Raw genomic sequence first — 21,087 nt, 5'->3', positions numbered from 1 at the left:
GAGTTTTTGGCAAGTCTTATATGTAAAAGATAAATGTCCCAGGTGTAAATCCATCATCAATCATGATGCCAGCTGGCACATCCAAAAAAGTTTTTTAAAGAAATGCTCCGCTCGCATTGAATGCTCCACTCCACTGCCTGACAGTTCTTAACTAAGGGACGGGAGCCACCCAGTGACATAATTTTGTGACCACACTCCTTGTTACATCATCGGCCAGGGGTATGCTGGGTTGATGACATCACAAGGGGTCTGGGTCACCCAGTGATGTCACCAGGTGGTCCTGCCCCCTTGTTATTTAAGAACTGGCAAACAACAGAGCTGGTAGACGGCAGGAGCCTTTGGTTTGAGCAAAGCTTTTCTTTCGGGTTGGCAGTGGGCATCGTGATCGACGATGTATCTACACCAGGGACATTTGTTTTTTATTTTTATTTTTTAAATAAAGGAATTGTGTTGTGCTTTTATTTACTTTTTTACTCATACTCATTCACAGCGGGGGCAGGATTTAGGGCCCCCCCTTGTTAAAGGGGCTTTCAGATTGTGATAAACCCCCTGCCCGCAGACCCCACAACCAATGTACAGGGTTGTGGGGAAGAGGCTCTTGTCCCAGTCAACATGGGGGCAAGATGCTTTAGAGGAGGCGGAGCCCTCCTGCCCCAAAGCACCCCCATGTTGAAAGCATGTGGCCTGGTATGCTTGGGAGGGGGTGCTCGCTCATCCCCCTCCCTTTTCCTGACCTTCCAGGCTGCATGCTCGGATAAGGATAAGGATCTGGTATGGATTGTGGGGGGGGAATCCACAATATTTTATTTTACATTTGGGCATGGGGGTTCCCCTTAAAATCCATACCAGACCCGAAGAACCTGGTATGGAATTGGGGTGGGGGGGCCCACACCATTTTTTTTTTTATTGCAGGTATTTTTTTTTACTTTCAGCTGTGACCCGGGAAGACCCCCTGCTCCTTCAAAACCAACTAGTGACAGCCCGTGGTAAGGACGCCAGCTCCCGCCAGTGGTAAATTACCACATGCTTTAACTACTAAAATATCGCATGACTTCATAAAATAACTTTTTTTGAAAAACGCTATACAGTATCTTACCACATACTCGGATGCAGTAAGATACCACTTTGTGAATGGAGCCCACAGTCTTAGAAGGCAGATTTTCTTTTTGTCAGGACTTTTGCCAGCAAGATTGTAAACTTTGCAGCCTTGTCTTGCAAGTCACATTTTCTCATCCTTAATATTGCTGTCATGGGACCTAGGGCCTCTTTTTTGGCAAGGATTATTCACTTCTATATGGACATCCATAATTTTGTCTATTATTTGAGGGAGACACTTTGGATTTATTGAAGTCTTTCAGGGTGTCTCTGACAACCAAGACCTACTTTTGAAGGACAGATTCTTTTTGGGTGATTCCCTCTCCTGTCATTGCTTAATTTACAAGGGTGGTAAGTTCTTCCTGGGCAACATGACTCCGTTCATGCAATCTGTTCTATTGTTTTGTTCACATATTGAGTAAATTGTACTGGGTGTATGTTGTTGTGATGCAGTCACATTTTCCTTGAGGGTTTCCTTGGTGCTTTGGTTTGTTTTGTCTGTTCCATTTTCTTGGGACTGCTTTTAGATATCCCATCAGTTCCACAATAACTGACAATGTAATTGCCAAAAGAAAAGGTGATTTTTTTTTACGCACTGTAAAATTATTTTGGAAGCTAAAATCGTTGAATTTACCTTTTTTACTGGATTCCAAATTAACTGGGGCAGCATAGCAGTTAGGTGCTTTTGCCTAGCAGCATTAGGGTTGTTGGTTCAAATCCCAACTATGGCGCAACCTGCCTGGAGTTTTCATTTTCTCCCTGTGCCTGCATGGGTTTCCTCCCACACTCCAAAGACATGTTGGTAGGATAAAGTATACGTTCATGTTTAGGAGCATGTTACATCCATATTTAGGGTGTAGCATGCTAACCCATGCTCCACTCACCTCCAGCCACCAGCGCTCCCCTTTCTGTGACAGCAGGCGTGAGATCCTCTCCCCACACCTGTTGTCATGGCTGCATCATTCATTCACAGTTTCCTGTTAATGGAGTACAAGCTGTCAGCCATTGTGGCTGATGGCTTTCATTTCTCAAAGAACTGTGAGGGGGCTGGTTAGCGGTCTTGTAGTTCATTGATCCTTCCTGCCATTCAATAACTGCTTGCCTTTTTTTGAGGTACAGTGAGAGCCTGAGAGTTCAGGCATTGCACACACAATCTGCTGATGGCAGGTGCAAAGCTTTACAGGATGCAAAGTAAAGAAATAATAAAGGCACTTTTATATAGGCAAAAGATTAGTATTTATTTATTTAATTTTATTCAAAAGGTGAACTTAGCCTTTAACTGGCTCCTGCATAAATTGACCCTAGTATGTGTATGTATAAATGTGAGTTGGGAAGCTCCTTGAGGACAGGGACTTATGTGAATGTACAATATACTGTTTTTAAAGTGGTGTGTAAATTGTCTGTGTTATATAAGTACCTGTAATAAAAAAATAATAAATTGCTCCAAGATGGAAAAACATGCCTGCAGTTCTATGCAGTGAGCATGTGTCCTTTGTGATGGAATTAGAAAAATAATTGTTGTTGCATACTCCTGATCTTCCTCCATTTATCTATTTCTTCCAGTGAATAAGGATTATACTGACTCATTTGTACTGCAAACAATCAATGATCCAACTCAACAAAACTGGACATTTCACAACATGAGTGCCAAGGATACCTACAAATTCTATGTGTATGCTAAAAACTCTGTTAAAGAGAGTTTACCTGTCAAGATAGAGGGCAGCACAATGAAAGAGCTAGGTGAGGAACTTGAAATTCATTATAATTATCAATGGTTATATTAAATAAATAAACTGAAATAAACTCGTATTTTTGATTTTACCATATTTCCCCCCCCTTCAATGATAAATGGTAAACAGGAAAAATAGAGAGGGTTAATCTCCCCAACGAGGGCACAGGCAGCTATAAAAACTGACAAGCATTCTAATTCCTCTCCACTCTATCCAAAACTAAAAAATACGTTTTTTGCCTTTAGTTATACTTTAAGTTTAAATCTGCTTTTCTTCTAAATATAATATGCAATCTAATCTGATAAGGTGCCTTTACTGAAAAGGGTATACATTTTAGTTTGTATTATAGTTTATACTATTGTTAGAATTATTGTTGAAGAGATAATAGAAGTTAAACAAAAGTAAACAAGCTGCTATTTTAATAAGCCATCTTGAACTGAAAACCAGCCTGTTTTTTAATGCATTTCAGCCTTTGTAGAGCTGGGCAACCCTTTATCTTAGTAAGAACTCTATTCTCTTAACCTGCATTCACGCTACAGTAGTGTATGAAAGTGTGTAAAATTGTCCACAAAACACCCAAAAATCATGTGCCACACTTACAGTGCCATTCATTGTTAATAGCACCTCAAATGTAAGTAAGACATGCGGTTTTGCATGCGTAAAAAAAACATTAAATACAGCAAATCATGCAGCTAAAACTTGCAAAGCTGAAAAAGTTTGTTGAGCTTCTTCAGATGAGGCAGAAGTTTGGTTTGAGGTCTGGCTTATTGTTGAGAGAGGATTCTGGCAATAGAAGTGTGTGTGTGCGTGTTGGGGGGTGGTGGGGTAAACGTTAAGTTCAGCTTTGCTTTACAAAAAGTACTCTAGATGGCACCATTGATCTAGTTGGTTCCGTGCATCAAGGTGTTCAGGATGGGGCAGAGGAAGGCCCAAGCCTGAGAGAAAGTCCGTGTGGGACAAGAGGGACAAGCGCAGCTAGGGGCTAGGCATAACCTTGCATCTGTGTATAACCCTGGGGTGTGTTTGATGGTCAGGAACATGAAAAGTTGTTTGGTTGGGAAGACCCAGAGGTACTTGTAGCAGTGAAGCTGCCACAAGAGAGCCAGGAGGCTGAATGTTATGGTTACGCAGTGATGGTGAGCACCCCCTGCGTGGAAAGACGTATCTGTATGAGCTTTGACTTGCTTTTAAATAAAAGTGGGCAGCCATGCCCTAAAAATACAGTTTTGGATTGACACAACTCATTGTAAACGCACCTACCGCTTAAGTTTAAAGTGATTGTAAAGTCTTTTTTTTTCTTTTTTTAGATAACAAGATCTAAACAGATAACAGATCCTCCTCTTCTCGGGTCCCTTGCTATGGGGGCACCCGAGCTGAGCTGCAGCTCCGTGTGTCCATTCAGACACGGAACTGACATTTGGCCCGCCCCTTTCCCCTCCTGGTTGGATAACTAACTTTGATTGACAGCCGTGAGAGCCAGTGACATGCTGCTGTGTCTCAGCCAATCACGAGGAGAGTCCCAGATGGCAGAGGGACTTGTGGACATTGCTGGACAGAGATGTAGGGGTGACTGGGTAGGCTGCTACACACAAAAGGCTTTTTTATCTTAATGCATAGAATGCATTAATATAAATGACTTTATGCCTTTACAACTCTCCCCTTAATCACCCCAATCTTACACTGCCTATCACATTTCTTGAGGTGCTAAAATGCCCTCAAAATTACTCCTTTTTGGAAAGTAGACACCCCAAGCTATTTGCTGATAGGCATGTTGAGTTCATGGAAGATTTTATTTTTTGCCATAAGTTTCTGGAAATTACAAAAAATAAATGTTTTCTTTTTTACACTAATGCCGCGTACACACGAGCGGACTGTATGGCGTACTTAGTCCGTCATACAATCCGACGGACTAGCCGGCTGTGCGTGACTTCCCCCGCGGCCAGGGGGAGGATATCTCTGCGTACGCGCTGACTGCTACAACACATGACAAGCTGTCAGCATGACGACATGCTTCGGAGGCGTGGCCTCCTTCTTCCATGCATGGATATTTTTAAACTTGATCTCCTCTGGGAGAGGGTACTTAAGATGCAGACGTCACATTATTTTGTATGTTTCTACAACAACGTCTGTGGCAGAGACTTGTTACTGAGTAAGCACCAAGTTGGCTGCTAGGCCTTGTGAGAGAGGAACTGTCCAACCTGAGTGATCATCCAGTTGCAAATGGCTATTCTCTGGATGCAAAGTAACCAAGTCCTTCAACGTTTTTTGTCTTTGACACACGATCAGACTATTCGGCGGACTTGGTGGGCTCCAGCGGACTTGACATCATAAGGGGTGGGGACATCACCCCCTGACCCTGCCTATTGTCCCTATATAAGTCACCACACAATGCGTCCCTGTCATTACTGCCAGAGACAGCGTCGAGTCAACATCTCAAGGAAGAAGAAGAGAAGAAGAAAAGAAAAGGCGGCGGCGACAGCGACAGAAGACTGGGCCACCACTAGTACAAGAGCTGGAAGAAGGAGCGGTGGCCCGGCAAGAAGAACCGAAGAGGGGGACAAGACCCCCAAAGTCGGAAGAAGAGGTGGCGGTGACAGAAGACTGGGCCACCGCTAGTAAAAGAGCTATAGGAAGAAAGCGGAGGCCCGGCAAGAAGAACCGAAGAGGGGGACAAGACCCCCGAAGTCGGAAGAAGACCCCCACACAGTGACGAAGAAGAAAGCCGGGCTCATCCGCTAGTAAAAGAGCTAAGTCCGCCAGATAGTCTGATCGTGTGTACGTGGCATAAGAGTACCTGAACTTCCTTTCCAACCCTCTGATCCCAAGTTGAAAGACTGTTCAATTGTCTGAGTTTTTCAAATAAAATCCATTCAAGTGGATCTATTGTCAGTCTCAAGTTACAGGGCCATTTACTACGGGACATCCCCTAGATGTGCAAGAAGGAGAACGGAAGGTAACGGTAAGCCCAAAAACCAGCAGCTCCTTCGGGGGTAACCAGCAGCTCCTTCGGGGGTTAGTGTTACATATATATGGGTAACCCTGCTGAAAGCTGGGAAGGATGCAGGACAGGGTGCAGTAATGTTGGAGCTTGTTCTGCCACCACACCTCCAAAATGCTGCTAGTGGTAATTCTGCCACACCTCTCTCCTCCACCCCCTCCTCTTCTTCTTGCTCTAAGGCCTCTTCCTGTGTAGATTTGTCCTCGGAACCAGCGCTGCTCCGTAGGCATTCTAGAGGCTACGCAAGCACTCAGGCAAAAAGATGCCATGCGGTGCTTGAGTTATTCTGCTTAGGGGACAGGAGCCACACTGGGAAAGAGATTCTGTCAGCTCTGCAGGGGCAGGCTTAGAGGTGGTTGATGCCATGCCAGCTTAAGCCAGGAATGGTGGTTGGCGACAATGGCACCAACCTCCTCTCTGCCCTCCAACAGGGACACTTGACGCATGTTCCCTGTTTGGCCTAACGTCCTTAATTTGGGGGTGCAACGGTTCTTGTGTAGGTACCCGGGCTTGCAGGATCTCCTGGGGCAAACCAGGAAAGTCTGTGGGCATTTCTGCCGGTCATATAATGCCAGTGCTCGGCTGGTTGACCTTCAAAAGGAATGCAACCTGCCCAAGAGCTGCCTCATCTGTGGCATGCCCACCAGGTGGAACTCAATGTTGGCAATGCTGCAGCAGCTGCACATGCATCAGAGGGCCATTAATGAGTACCTGTGCGAGTATGGCACTAGGACAGGGTCAGGGGAGCTAGGCTTTTTTTCACCACGCCAGTGGCTAATGACCAAGGATGCAGGCACTGTCCTGTCACCATTTGAGGAGGCCACTAGGATGGTGAGCAGTTACAGTGTGTGCATCAGTGCTACTGTCCCTCTTGTCTTCCTGTTGGAGCACACACTGCATGGAATAATGGACAGGGCACTTGAGGCAGAACAGAGGGAACAAAAGGAGGACTTCCTTACCTCTCAAGGCCCCCTTTATCCAGGCAGTATTCCCGCAGGCCCACCTATCACACAGGAAGGAGGAGGATTATGTCAGTGTGGAGGTGGAGACTGGCACTCAGCAGCAGTCTTCAAGGGATCGTTTTCAGTCCGCAGAAACCCATGGACTTGTATGTGGCTGGGAGGAGGTGGCAGCGAATCATGTCATCCTTTGTGACCCAGAAGACTCCGGACCAAATGCCTCAGTAAACCTATGCTTTATGGCCTCCATGATCCTGCAAAACCTGTGAACGGACCCTTGGATTCATGGTATCAAGAAGAGGGATCAGTACTGGCTGGCAACCCTTCTTGATCCACGTTACAAGCGTAAGGTTGCAGAACTTATCCAGCCTTCGCAGAGGGAGCAGAGGATGAAACATCTCGGGAGACCTTGCAGAAAGGTTTGTGCAATGTGTTTCCAGAGCCTGGAAGGTTGCAATTACCTGGTCCTCCTGAACAAAGTGTTGCTGAGGCTTTGGTCAGTCACAGAAGGAGTGGTGGAGAAGGTGGCCGTCTGACCGATACTTTCAAACAATTTTTTAGTCCGCATCCCCAAGGTCTGATCGTTTCCAGCAACCACTGCCAGCGTCTGATTTACATGGTGCAGGAATACCTTGGGGCAAGATCAGACTTGGAGACCTTTCCAACTGAAAATCCACTGGGTTACTGGGTCTTGAGGATGGATCACTGCCCAGAGCTTGCACAGTATGCAATTGAGCTACTGGCCTGTCCTGCATCCAGCGTTCTATCTGAACGCACATTCAGTGCTGATAGAGGCTTTGTAACTGATCAGAGTGCACCTGTCCACAGACTCGGTTGATCGGCTCTTCATAAAAATGAATCAGTTTTGGATCACCAGCTATCAAGCACCTGATGCTGATGTAACTGATTAAATTTTTTATGAATGTGAGATCCCTTGAAGATTGCCTATGATGATGTTGAGTGACTATCCTCTCCCTCCTCAATGTTCATGTTGATAGCTTCTAAGAACATTTTTGATTCTGGTCACCACCACCAGTGCCTATAGCCCAATTTTTCTGCCCCTGTTTAACAGGGGTGTGTAATTACAATTTTTGATCTAATATTTCACAGCAGGGCCCGTTCCAGTGTCCACCAAGAGTAACTGTGAGGGCTTACAGTGTTGTGGCCACACCACCACCAAAGGCCCAATTTTTCTGACTGTGTTCAATAGGGGCATGTAATTACAATTCTTGATAAAATATTTCACAGCCGGGCCTGTTCCAGCGCCCACCAAGTGTAACTGTGAGGGCTTACAGTGTTCTGCTATCACCAACACCTAAGGCCAAAATTTCTGCAGAGTATATAGGGCAGGCCGTATAGTATATTCATGCGGTCCCCCAATTTTTCAAACATCTGACTTACAAACAGAGGGAGACAACAGGAACTGAGAGGAAATCTACCCCTAGGAAGGGAAATTCTCTCCTGTAAGAGTTAATATGGGAAAAAGGTGTCTTCACTGATGCTTTATTATCACCAATCCTTGTTTCCCTAAAAAACCCAAATTTTCTAAATCCAACTGTCATTGAGACAGAAATTGAGGTAAAATCTTCTTAACAGGGGCACAGACAGCAAAACAAATGTTACAGGGGTAATGATAACCCTTCCCTATGTTATCCAAAAAGATTAAAAATGTATTTTTTGCCTGGAGCTACACTTAAAAAATGTACCTGTTCCAAATTACAAACAGATTCAACTTAAGAACAAACCTACAGTCCCTGTCTTGTCTGGACCGCCTGTACTGCTGTTCAGCAGTATACTGCTGTACTGCTGTTACGCCTTTTCTTTTTTTCATTTGGGTGTGGGGTTCCCCTTAATATCCATACAAGACCCAAAGGGCCTGGTAATGGGCTGGGGGGTTACCCATGCTGTTTTTCTCAATAATTTTCATCCATATTGCCGGGACCCAATATTACAGTATATTACAGCCTCAAGCAGTTTTAAATTACTTTTATTCCTTCAGAAATTTTGTGCAGGGACTGTTCTAAACACGGGAAAAAAATGTGCCACTTTACAGGCATACTATAGACACCCCCAGGTACGATAGTTAAAGAAATATTTCACTTTTGTTTTTTCACTTTAAGCATCATTAAAATCACTGCTCCCGAAAAAGCTGCAGTTTTTAAAACTTTCTTTTGCATTGATACATGTCCCCTGGGGCAGGACCCACGTCCCCAAACCCTTTTAAGGACAATAGCTTGTACATTAGCCTTTAAAATTCGCACTTTTGATTTCTCATGTTCAAGTCCCATAGACTTTAATGGTGTTCGAATGTTCACGCAAACTTTCGATCTGTTCGCATGTTCTGGATGCCGGGGGGTGTTTGGCTCATCCCTAATTACTACTTTAGATTTACACAGGAGGTTTAGTGCTAGAATTGTTGCCCTTGATCTGACCCCACATTCATGGTGCAATTGCTGTTTGCATGAGACATGAGACCGATGCTTGTGTTCGTGACGAGGTGCTTCATTTAATTTTTTTTATTATTTATTTTGCTTTTTTATTTTCATTTCACACTGTCCCTTTCATTTACTTATTTTTTTTTATTACTTTTATTGTTATCACAGGGAATGTAAATTTCACCAGTGATAACAAAAGGGAATTAACAGGTACTCTTTTCTGAGAAATATGGGGTCCATTAGACTCTAGATCCCTCTTCTGCCCTTAAAGCATCTAACCACACCAAGATCAGTGTGATCAGATGCTTTCCCAATTTAAAAATGGCGCTGTTTATATCCGTTTATATCTGGCGTAACTGAAGTGGTGAAATGTTCATAGCTTCCAGGTTCTTAGACCATAGAGATGATTGGAGCCATTCCATAGGGTCAGCTGGCGGAACCACTGGCTGCAATCTCGGGTTCCCCAGTGGGATAGGGAGCCTGAAAAAATGGTGGAAGGCGATGGGGGTGGGGGAGGGCGTCCGATCCCACTGCTTGTAAAAGCAATCGAGCCACTAATTAGCCATTAGGGTTGGTTTTACATGAAAGCTGACTGCCGACTGAAAACAACAATATCTCAATTTCCTCCATTCACATGGATCAATGTGGATAAAAAAATTGTGTGGTATGCCCACCATTATATCAAGACAGGAGGTTGGGACTTTAAATGAGGTGGTTGATTTGTGTAGATTGTATCAATTTTTTTTATTGTTAAAATACAAAGTATATAAATACATAACAAAGATATAATTAATGTAAGAGAGTCAATGAGTAAATATTAACACATCTGTGCATGTGTACACCAATGATAACGTATTTACAGTTATATACATAATTGGCACATAACAGCAATAAAATGGTAAAAAATGTTTAAAACAATCACAAGGTTGATTCACATAGCAATTGGCAGCCTTGGTGGTACAAAAAATATAACATGACCAAATGTATATCCTATTAGGACAAATAAGTATATTCTTAAAGCCCAATGTGTTTCTGTGTAAAAACACTTCTTCAGGGGCGGATATTATAAGGTATCTGTAGAAACATGTAATGTGAAAGTTAGTCCTGATGGACTTAGTCCTGATGTTGAGGTAAATACAACAGGACAAACCATGGTTATTGGCGCTAAGTACTTACGTGCCAACAGATAGCGACGGCAAGCACCATGAACAGAATAAGGGCCACAAGAGTACTCAAGTTATTGTCCTTAATAGGGTTAACCCGGGTCCTGCCCCAAGGTACATGTATAAATGCAAAAAAAAAGTTTTAAAAACTAATGTTTTTTCGGTAGCAGTGATTTTATTGATGCTTAAAGTGAAAAAATAAAAGTGAAACATTCCTTTAAATATCGTGCCTGGGAGTGTCCTTAGTATGCCTGTAAAGTGACGTGTGTTTGCGTGTTTAGAACAGTCCCTGCTCAAAATTACATTTCTAAAGGAAAAAAAGTCATTTAAACTGCTTGTGGCTTTAATGTCATGTCTGGTCCCAGCAATATGGATGAAAATCATTGAGACCCCCCCCCCCCCCCAGCCCATTACCATCCCCTTTGGGTCTTGTATGGATATTAAAGGGAACCCCGCACCCAAATAAAAAAAGGAAAGGCGTGGGGCCCCCAAGCCCTATATACTCTGAATAGCAGTATACAGGCGGTGCAAACAAGACAGGGACTGTAGGTTGTTTAAGTAGAATATGTTTGTAATTTTGAACTGGTACATTTTTTACGTGTAGCTCCAGCCAAAAAAATCTATTTATAAGCTTTTTGGAAAACATAGGGAAGAGAGGAGGGAATTTCCCTTCCTAGGGGTAAATTTCCTCTAACTTCCTGTTGTCTCCTTTCATTTGCAAGTAGGAGTCATTTGTAAGTTGGATGTTTGAAAGTAGGGGCCTGCCCTATATACTCTGCAGAAATTTGGGCCTTAGGTGTTGGTGTTGCCACAACAGGGTAAGCCCTCACAGTTACTCTTGGTGGGTGCAGGAACAGCCCTGCTGTGAAATATTAGATCAAGAATAGTAATTACATGCCCCTGTTGAACAGGGTCAGAAAAATTGGGCCTTTGGTGGTGAACGGTGTGGTGGTGTTGCCACAACACAGTAAGGCCTCACAGTTACTCTTGGTGGGTGCCGGAATGGGCCCTGCTGGGAACTAATAGATCAAGAATTGTAATTACACGCCCCTGTTAAACAGGGGCAGAAAAATTGGGCCTTAGGCACTGGTGCTGGTGCCACAACACTGCAACCCCTCACAGATACTCTATTTGGAACACAGGAATAAGCCCTGCTGCAAAGTATTGAATCAAAAATTGTAATTACATGCCCCTGTTAAACAGGGGCTGAAAAATTGGGCCTTAGCCACTGGTAACGGTGCCCAGAACCAAACATTTTCTTACAAGCTATCAGCATGAACATTAAGGAGGAAAAGCATAGTCACTCAGCATAACAAGATAGTCACTCAGCATCAGCATAGGCAGTCTTGAAGGGATCTCACATTAAAAAATATATATATATTCGGTTACATCAGCATCAGGTGCTTGGTAGCTGATGATCCAAGACTGATTCGTTTTTTATGAAGGTCAGCCAATCAACCGATTCATTGGACAAGCACACCCTGTGATCGGTTATAAATCCTCCAGCAGCACTGAATGTGTGTTCCGAAAGAACACTGGATGCAGGACAGGCCAGTAGCGCCATCCCCTGATGAAGTCACGTGGGCGTGACATCACGCGTAGGGACGGGAAAGGCGCTTCAGATTGATGTTCGCTGCTCGTTGGAGATAAGTATTTTTTTAATATTCTATATGTGAGTACCCTGTGAGATATCTTAATAAATATACTGATTGTCAAAAACTACTACACCATGGTACTTCTCCTCTTTTGATTCACTCTTGCTCCCACTGAGAAACATAGATGCAAAAGAGAAGTAAGGACTTATTGTGACCAGTACCCATGGACATGGGGAGAAGAATCTGAAACATCCAGTGTTTTTGTGTGTATATGTGGTTACCTCCTTGCCGCAAGGTAAGGGGCCCCTACCTATCAGTGTGTGTTTGCACAAAGTGGAGAAACACCTGGATGTTGTCACTTTTCTCTGGAAAGATTGCTCACTTTGCACTTTATTACGGATGTTTGCACAGTTTTTCCTATTGTTTACATTAGCAATATTTGCACGTTTGGAATCTTTGCAATTTTTGCACTGGTTGCACAATATTATATATTGTTGTCACGTAGCACTTTAATAGTAAGGTAAAAAATACTGAAGTTGGCTGTTTCGGATTGCAGTATACCTTGAACCTCTACCTTTACTTTTTCTGTGCCTCTTTATATTTACAATTACTGGTGTCCCATGAGAATTACAGCAATACACCAGTCATATTTAGTATCATCTCTTTATATATCTTCTTGTTATTCTATAGAACAGCACAACACCACCCTCTTTATTCAAGTCTGATCTTGCCCCTAGGCATTCCTGCAACATGTGAATCAGACACTGGCGATGGTTGCTGGAACCGGTCATACCTTGGGGCTGCAGACTAAAAAATAGTCTGAACGCATCGATCAGATGGCCACCTCCTCCTTCTGTGACTGACTGAAGCCTCACCAACACGTTGTTCAGGAGGACCAGGAAATTGTAACCTCCCAGGCTCTGGAAACGTGTTGCACAAACCTTTCTGCAAGGTCTCCCGAAGATGTTTCATCCTCTACCCCCTCTGCGAGATAAGGTCTGCAACCTTACTCTTGTAACGTGGATCAAGGAGGGTTGCCAGCCAGTAATGATCCCTCTCCTTGATACCACGAATAAGAGGATCTTTCTGCAGGCTTTGCAGGATCAGGGAGGCCATGCAACGTAGGTTTGCGGAGGTATTAGGTCTGGAGTTCTTTGGGTCACGAAGGATGACATGATCCATAGCCACCTCCTCCCAGCCATGTACAGGTGCATGGGTGTCTTTGAACTGTAAATGATCCCTTGAAGACTGCTGCTGATGCTGAGTGCTAGCCTCAGCATCACCTCCATGCTGACACAATCCTCCTCCTCCTCTTCCTGTGTGATTGGCGGGCATGCAGGAATACTTTCTGGATAAAGGGAGCCTTGAGAGGTAAGGAAGTTCCTGCCTCTGTTCTGCCTCAAGTGCGCCAACAGGTGGACAAGAGGGACAGCGTCACTGATGCATGCACTGTCGCTGTTCACCATCCTCGTGGCCTCCTCAAATGGTGACAGGACAGTGCATGCATCCCTGATCATGGCCCACTGGCATGGGAAAAAAAAACAAGCTACCCTGACCCTGTCCTGGTGCCATAGTCGCACAGGTACCCATTGATGGCCCTCTGCTGTGTGTGCAGCCGCTGCAGCATGGCCAACGTTGAGTTCCACCTGGTGGGCATGTCAAAGATTAGGCGGTTCTTGGGCAGGTTAAATTCCTTTTGGAGATCAGCCAGCCGAGCACTGGCATTATATGACCAGCTTAAATGCGCACAGACTTTCCTGGCCTGCCTCTGGACATCCTGTAAGCCCGGGTACCTGCCCAAGAACCGCTGCACCACCAAGTTAAGGACATGAGCCAAACAGGGCACATGGGTTAGTTGTCCCTGTTGGAGGGCAGAGAGGAGGTTGGTGCCATTGTCGCAAACCACCATTCCTGGCTTAACCACCTCTAAGCCTGCCCCTGCAGAGCTGACAGAATCTCTGCCCCAGTGTGGCTCCTATCCACACCAGCTCAAGCACCGCATGGCATCTTTTTGCCTGTGTGCTTGCGTAGCCCCTTGAACTCCTATGGAGCACCGCTGGTTCAGAGGACAAATCAGCACAGAAAGAGGCCATGGAGGAAGAAGAAGAGGAGGGCTGGAGGAGAGAGCTGTGGCAGAATCACCACTAGTAGAATTTTGGAGGCATGGTGGCGGAACAACCTCCAACACTACTGCATCCTGTCATGCATCCTTCCCAGCTGCCAGCAGAGTCACCCAGTGCGCGGTGAAAGATAGGTAACGTCCCTGTCCATGCCTGCTGGACCATGAGTTAGCAGTAATATGCACCTTACCGCTGACCGCCTTGTCCAGCGAGGCATGGACATTGCCTTCCACATGCTGGTAGAGAGCTGGAATCGCCTTCTGTGAAAAAAAGTGGCGTTTGGGGGGGGGGGTAGTGTCTACCAACTGAAAAGGCAGCAGTTGAAGTGCTAGCAATTTTGCCAAGATAGCATTCAGCTGCTGGGCATGTGGATGGCTGGGAGCGAACTTCTTTCTCCGGTGGAGCAACTGGGGTAGGGAAATCTGCCTGCTAGAATCGGATGTTGGTGTACAGATAGCAGATTGCCCGCAAGTACTTGGCAGTGGCACACCTAATTCTACACCTTCATTCCTCTCAGTGCAGGTTTCTGAGAGGACTGAAGGTATAGTGGGGTTGGAGATCCTAGCTGATGAGGAGGAGCAAGGAGAGGTCCGCCTTGTTCTTTGGTGTGGGTCTTTTAGGTAGTGTTGCCAATGGGCTGCTTGGGAGCTCGACATATGTCTGATTAAGCATGTTGTGCTCAAGCACTTTCTGTCTAGTCCACGCTTGATACGCGTCAGACATATGTTGCAAATAGCAACAGTGCGATCTGCTGCCCACGTCTCATAAAAACCCACACCAAAGAACTTTTGCAATAACGCGTGGAGTCACCAGCGCCCAGCACTTGCGGAGCTCTGTGGTGGTATGCACTCGGTTGGCTGCCCTTAATCTGGCCCCTGGAGGGCATCCTGCCTCATTGGAGATGCTCCTCCTCCTCTGCCTCCGCCTCCTCTCTCCTATCAGGCACCCACGTAGAGTCGGCACAGATGGGGCGGCACAGTGGTGTAGTGGTTAGCACTCTCACCTAGCAGTATATATATATATATATATATATATATATATATATATATATATATATATATATATATATACACACACACACAACATCTGGGATGCATATATATACTAAATACACTGACTGCGGCTTACTGACTCACCTGCCTGCTCTATCTAACTCAAATTAAATTACACTGTCTCTCTCTCTCTCTCTCTCTCTCTCTCTCTCTCTATCTCTCAGCACGCCGAAACACACTACACAAGGCCGACTTCCAGGTGGTCTTATATAGTGTGGGGCGTGTACTAAATCCCCTGAGGCATAATTGGGCAAAGCCACCCTGCCTTTGGCCAATTATGGCTCTCCTTTCTTACCACGCTGTGATTGGCCAAGCATAGTGCATGCTTGGCCAATCATCAGCAAACAATGCACTACAATACCGCAGGGAATTATGGGCCGTGACGCGCCACTCAAATTTGGGGCAAACGGCCCATAACGTTTGTAATCATTCCACTGATCCCCGCTGAGCAGGTGGCTGTCAGAGTACCGCTCTCCTCTATCCTCTATGGGGAGATGAAAACTGACCCATCCGATCCATCAGATGGATGGAAAATAGGGCCTCCATTGGTCTGGATTTGGTGGAGAGGATCGCATCAGATAACAGCGGATGTCAACGGACAAGTCCGCTGACATCTGCTGCTCCGTAGGAGTGAATGGAGGGTCCGAACAGGTCCGCCTGAAAAACTAACAGTGTGAAAAGGGCCCTGATGCCACTTACACACGAGCGGAATGTCTGATAGAAAAAGTCAGATGATGTGTATGCCTCATCAGACTTTTCTTTTCGAAAATTCTGACGGACCTAAAAGTAGAACATGTTCTAAATATTTCCGACAGAACCAATTCCTATCGGGAAAACCGCTCCTCCGTATGCTGTTCCGACTGACCAAAGACGACGCATGCTCTGAAGCAAGTACGAGACGGAAGCGCTCGGTGTGGTAAAACTAGCATTCATATTGGAGCTAGCACATTCCTCACGCTGCTAATTCTGTGATCTTTTAACCTCCCTGGTGGTATGATTCAGTCTGGAATTAGGTGCTGAAAGCGGTACAATTATTTTGCATGGAAATCTGGCTTTTATTTTGTAGTCCTGTAATTCTTAGGAATAACGCTCTTAAATCTCTTCAAACCAGAGTCTAGCACACATCTCGGGTATGATAAATTTTATAATATAATAAAGAATAATAAAAATTATTCATTAATGTAATCAAATCCTAAAACACTGAAAAAGGGACACTTTCTGGTTGCTATGGACAATCTCCAAATTCCAGGCAGAAAAAACAGTATTTATATTATAAAAGTGCATGCAGGGCATTGCACAGACAACTAGGGACAAAGGGGGTGTGTAATTGTTTAATACAGCACTGTTATCTGTAAGATGACAGTGCTGTGTGTGTTTTTATTTTTTTGAATTTGCCGCCGTTCTCTGCTCCCGTGCGCCGTAACGTCGCAGGGAACGGAGCTCAGCGGCATTCGGCACTGTGAATCGAGCGGAGGACAGCTCGATCACACAGCGCGGGGGACATCACTGGATCCAGGGGACAAGGTAAGTAACTCTCCCTGTGTCCCCCCCTGCATCCGGCGAAGCGATCCCGAGTCTGGCTCGGGGTTACCGCTTCTATCAGTAAATTCCCAACCCGAGCCAGACTCGGGATTACCGCCAGGGAGGTTAATGCAGCGCATTCTTTTCTTCTTTATAATGCTAGAAGAATGAAGTTGTTTTGCTGCTCATATTCACACAGAGTTCTCACAAACTTAATTCTTCCTTATTTATCCTGATCTCATGAATAATATTGTATTATTTAAAAGCCCGATCTCCATAATAATATTTACAATTATTTTTTATAGTCATCTTTTATTATTTTTTATTTCATCAAGTTTTTTTTTTTAGGATTAATTAAAAATTATTTTCTAGTAATCTCCATATAATTTTTTTTTTTTTGGTGTGTCAAGTTACCACAATAACATTATTATCTAGTATTTTTTATTAACCTCAATGAGGTTGGTGTCCCTTGTTAATTTGACATTGTCTTTTTGAAATGTACCTGCCTACTCACAAACTGTTCTTTTTGTAGAAAAACACATAGGAAAGTATTTTCTGAAAATAAAATATCCATTTATTCTGAGTAACAAAGTAAAGAGGAAGGCAACACTGAAGAAACTTTGGGAATTTGCGAAGCCTTTTGGCCCCCGGGGCACACATCAAATCTGTGGAAAAGAAAATTGGAAGCTTGAGGAGTCCATATAATTTGGAGCCCAATCTGGTCCAGGAATCCCAGAGATTAGGACCAGCAGCAGATGACATATCTGTCCCCAGGCTGTGGTACTACACCAGCCTGCTTCTTATGTCAGACCAGACTGAACCCATGTCATCACTTTCTTCTCTTTGCTGCAGCCTTCCCTCCATGCTTCCCGGCAGCCTTCCTTGGAGGCTGTGCCTCTAGTGGTGGACTTGTGGGAGGAGGAGGAGGATGGGCTTGCTCATATATGTGGCTGTTCTTAGCTGGCCCCTCAATCCCTTCTGAAGGGCCTCAAAAATAATTCCCTCACAGAGGAGGCATTGGCCTTTCTCTGATTCTAGCAACCTGGTGGCTAGATAGCAGCCATAGGCCTCTTCAGTGTTGGAGGGGCCTCCTGAGGACATTGCTTGCTTCCCTAATGAGGCCCAGTGCTGCCTCCTCTATCATCGTCCCCTTCCTGGGCCTTTTGGTGGTAAGGCAGAGGGGTGGCACCTGGGATTGGTGGGCACGGCCACCTCCTGGCTGACACTGGGCCTGCCCACCTCCTGGCTGACACTGGGCATGGCCTCCTCCTGGTTGCCACTTTCCAGACCCTCCTCCTGGCTGAGCTCATCCTGTGTATAAAAAAGGAACATCGTTTTAATTTTTGCTTCATCAATCACACACAATTTTCAGCTCATGACTTGCAAATTCAGTGTTAATAAGTAGAAAAGACCTCAGCATTTTTCAAGCTGGTCACAAACATTTTTGGTGACTACTGTCAATTGATATGTATACCTAATTTTTGGGATAAAATCATTCATTTGTAATCATTTATCACATCTAGTTAAGATCATTAATATTAGGACAATAAATATGTCTAAAAATAATATACCTGCCTCCAGCTGGGCCATCCACTTCTTCCAGGATGGAAGGCCCAGGTTGTATCTCATCAACCTCTGCTGGGTTTGAGGGAAGGATGGAGCGGAGGCTGCGGGGAAGGATCGAAAGTGATCCTCTGGCTTCAGTCTGGTCGTCCAGAAACCACAGTTTGTTGAAGTACCACAGCCTGGGTATATACACATTCTCTGCTGATGCTGGATCCAGTGATTTCTGGATCTTATCATGCTCCTTCTTATACATGTTCCTCAAGATCCCAATTTTCTTTTCCAAGAACTGGATGGTTGCATCTGGGACCCGAGTCTTCACAAATTCAAGAAGTTTTTCCAGCGTTGACTTCCTAGCTTGTTTATTATAATAAAAACCGTGTTTCACCTCCCACAAATTCCGCATCTCTCTGTACTTGTCAATGAAACTGGCCATAAATTCTGGGTCCTTAAAGTGATTCATATTTTCTGTAAAGACAATACACAAGACAAAAACACTAATGTCAGCCTAAACTCTCATAATCTTATCCCAATATAGGCTTCACAATCTTGAAGCAGTATAGGCCACTGATGTACCAAAGTTAAGATTTTACCTTCGTTAGAATGTTCGTTCTCCTTCCTCAGCACAACGATCGTACGTACGACACACGCTTGTTACTTTTTATATACAATGCGCATGCGTCTTTCTAGTGTATTCCCCGCCCCTTCCCTTCGGCGCAGAGTAAGGCCGCGTACACACGGGCGGACTGTTCGCCAAACTTTGTCCGTCAAACAGTTTCGGCAAACAGTCCGCTCAAAATTAGCATGGACGGACATGGCCACACACAACGAACGAACAGTTTGCTGAAACCGTGCGCGATGACGTGAACGGCACGTACGACGGGACGAAAAATACGCATCCTATACACTGCATTATAACTTTCGGCATGTAAATCCTTTCTGAGCATGCGCGGAACTTAGTTTGACGAACAAGCCTACACACGGGCGGACTGTCCGCTCAAACAAAGTTTCAGCGGACAGTTTTACGGAATTTCCGAAAAACTTTGTTCGTCAAACTGTCCGCTGAACGCCCACACACGAGCGGACAGTCCGCTGAAACACTGTTCAGCGGACAAAGTTGGGCGAACAGTCCGCCCGTGTGTACGCGGCCTTAGAGCAACATGGCGGAGACACAGCAGGTGTGTGATTGGAGTAACGAGGAGGAGGAAAGCCGATCCCGGAGGTGACGATTTAAGGCTGCAAATATGTCCTTTCTTGAGATGGTGGACATATTGAGGAGGAACAACTATGATGGCAAGAATGGACTGTACACCAACCCTAATGTGAGAGAGGCCAAAATTATGACGAAAGTTGTGAAGAGTCTGCACACCAATTTTGGGGTACAACTATCAAAGGAGCAAATAAGGAAATGCTGGTCAGACCTGAAACTGAGGGAGCTGGATCAGTATAGGAGGATCAAGAGAGTGCTTAGAGAAAAGTAAGTAGTCTTTATTATTACTTGCATGCTGCGCCATGTGATTTTCTTTTCTGTAGGACATTTTAAAATGGCAAGTTTCAGGCTAGTGGGCACAGTAATCGGTCGTATGAAACATCATTCGCTCATTAAATACAATGTTTTGGGCAGATACAGGTTAAATACATTTGATCATGCCTAAATATCTGTGTGCTAAAGTATACCTTTTGTTTCCTTCTAATAGGGGACCAAAGACTTGGAGGACACTTCTCAACAGAGGACACCAGGAACCCCCCACCTGAGGAAGATGGGGAACTCCAAACACCACACCCTGAGGATTTGGAGGAAGGAGAGGTGGAGGAACTTGGCAAACTTGTCACCACAAGTATCTGACACCCCAGCTTCAGGTAATATATGTATGCCTGCATATTTATAAGACATGTTTTTCCTAAATTTTTTAGGTGATTTGCTGGTTGTGGAACAGCAAGCCCAACATTTCACAAGTGCAAGTGCAAAACTACTAATCAAGAACATCATGACATGGAATCGTGAAATCTACATCATAAGAAACAAGCTAAATTTTATGGAGCAACAAAGGAAGAACATGATTGATGTGTTGAGGAGAATTTAAATTATCTTCAAAATACAACCATTTTCTCAATTGTTTTTGTCTTATTAAAAACATTTTTCTTTTTGGAATTAGTAAAAGACAAATTTTGAAGATGCACACAGTGTGTCAATATGTGCTATCTGCCATCAGGGGATTTCAATGTACGCATTTGGTGGGTGCAACCCCTTCCTCCCAAATGAAGTATGTTGCCCCCCCAAAACACGTTCATTGATCCCCCATGATGGGAGATAGCACATGTTGACATTAGGCATGGGATCAGGAGGGAAATCTCCAATTTGTGTTCATCTTCAAAATTTGGCTTTTACAGGGGGTGACATCACCCCATCTGATGAAGGCAATATCAAGACACTTTGGACACTAGAATGTCTCATATTGCCTTCTGTTTTTCCAAGTTGAACTTTGTAAGTTCCAGAGTTTTGTATATTATGTTATTAAACATGCCTATTTACAACAAAAAGATATTTTTTTTCCAAAAATAACAAAAAAATTGTCAACAAAAATTACACACAGTGAAAAATTTGCTAATCAACAATGCTTGGCTTCTTCTTTCAATGCTCAATACCATTTTTTTTAAGGAAATTTGTGTTTACAGTGACAATGGGCCTTATTTACTAAAGGAAAATCCACTTGGCACTACAAGTGCACTAAGATAACCTAGGATACAGCAAAAAACAAACACAAGCAATAAAGAAAAATCAAGATTTTATCAGATAATATTTTTTTTATTTAAAATTTTTTTAGACATTGTCTGGCATGGCAATGGCCCCCTACC

The 21,087-nt window shown here is 44.3% G+C and overlaps 1 protein-coding gene across 6 annotated transcripts in view; it reads left to right on the top strand.

Annotated features, from left to right (window-relative positions):
- L1CAM (L1 cell adhesion molecule) overlaps window positions 1-21,087 on the top strand; it is a 671,411-nt gene that overhangs the window by 562,317 nt on the left and 88,007 nt on the right. For all 6 annotated transcript variants that reach the window (XM_077478852.1, XM_077478851.1, XM_077478850.1 and 3 more), the window contains one exon: window positions 2,659-2,835. In XM_077478852.1, the coding sequence (XP_077334978.1) occupies window positions 2,659-2,835 (177 nt within the window). The remainder of the gene's footprint in view (window positions 1-2,658; window positions 2,836-21,087) is intronic.

Source organism: Lithobates pipiens, unplaced genomic scaffold (assembly GCF_037356315.1).
Source record: "Lithobates pipiens isolate NorthernLeopardFrog02 unplaced genomic scaffold, aLitPip1_a1.2 Scaffold_1, whole genome shotgun sequence".
In the NCBI taxonomy this organism is placed as follows: Eukaryota; Metazoa; Chordata; class Amphibia; order Anura; family Ranidae; genus Lithobates; species Lithobates pipiens.
Note: the sequence above shows the minus strand (reverse complement) of the source record. Positions and strands in the feature narration are given on the sequence as shown.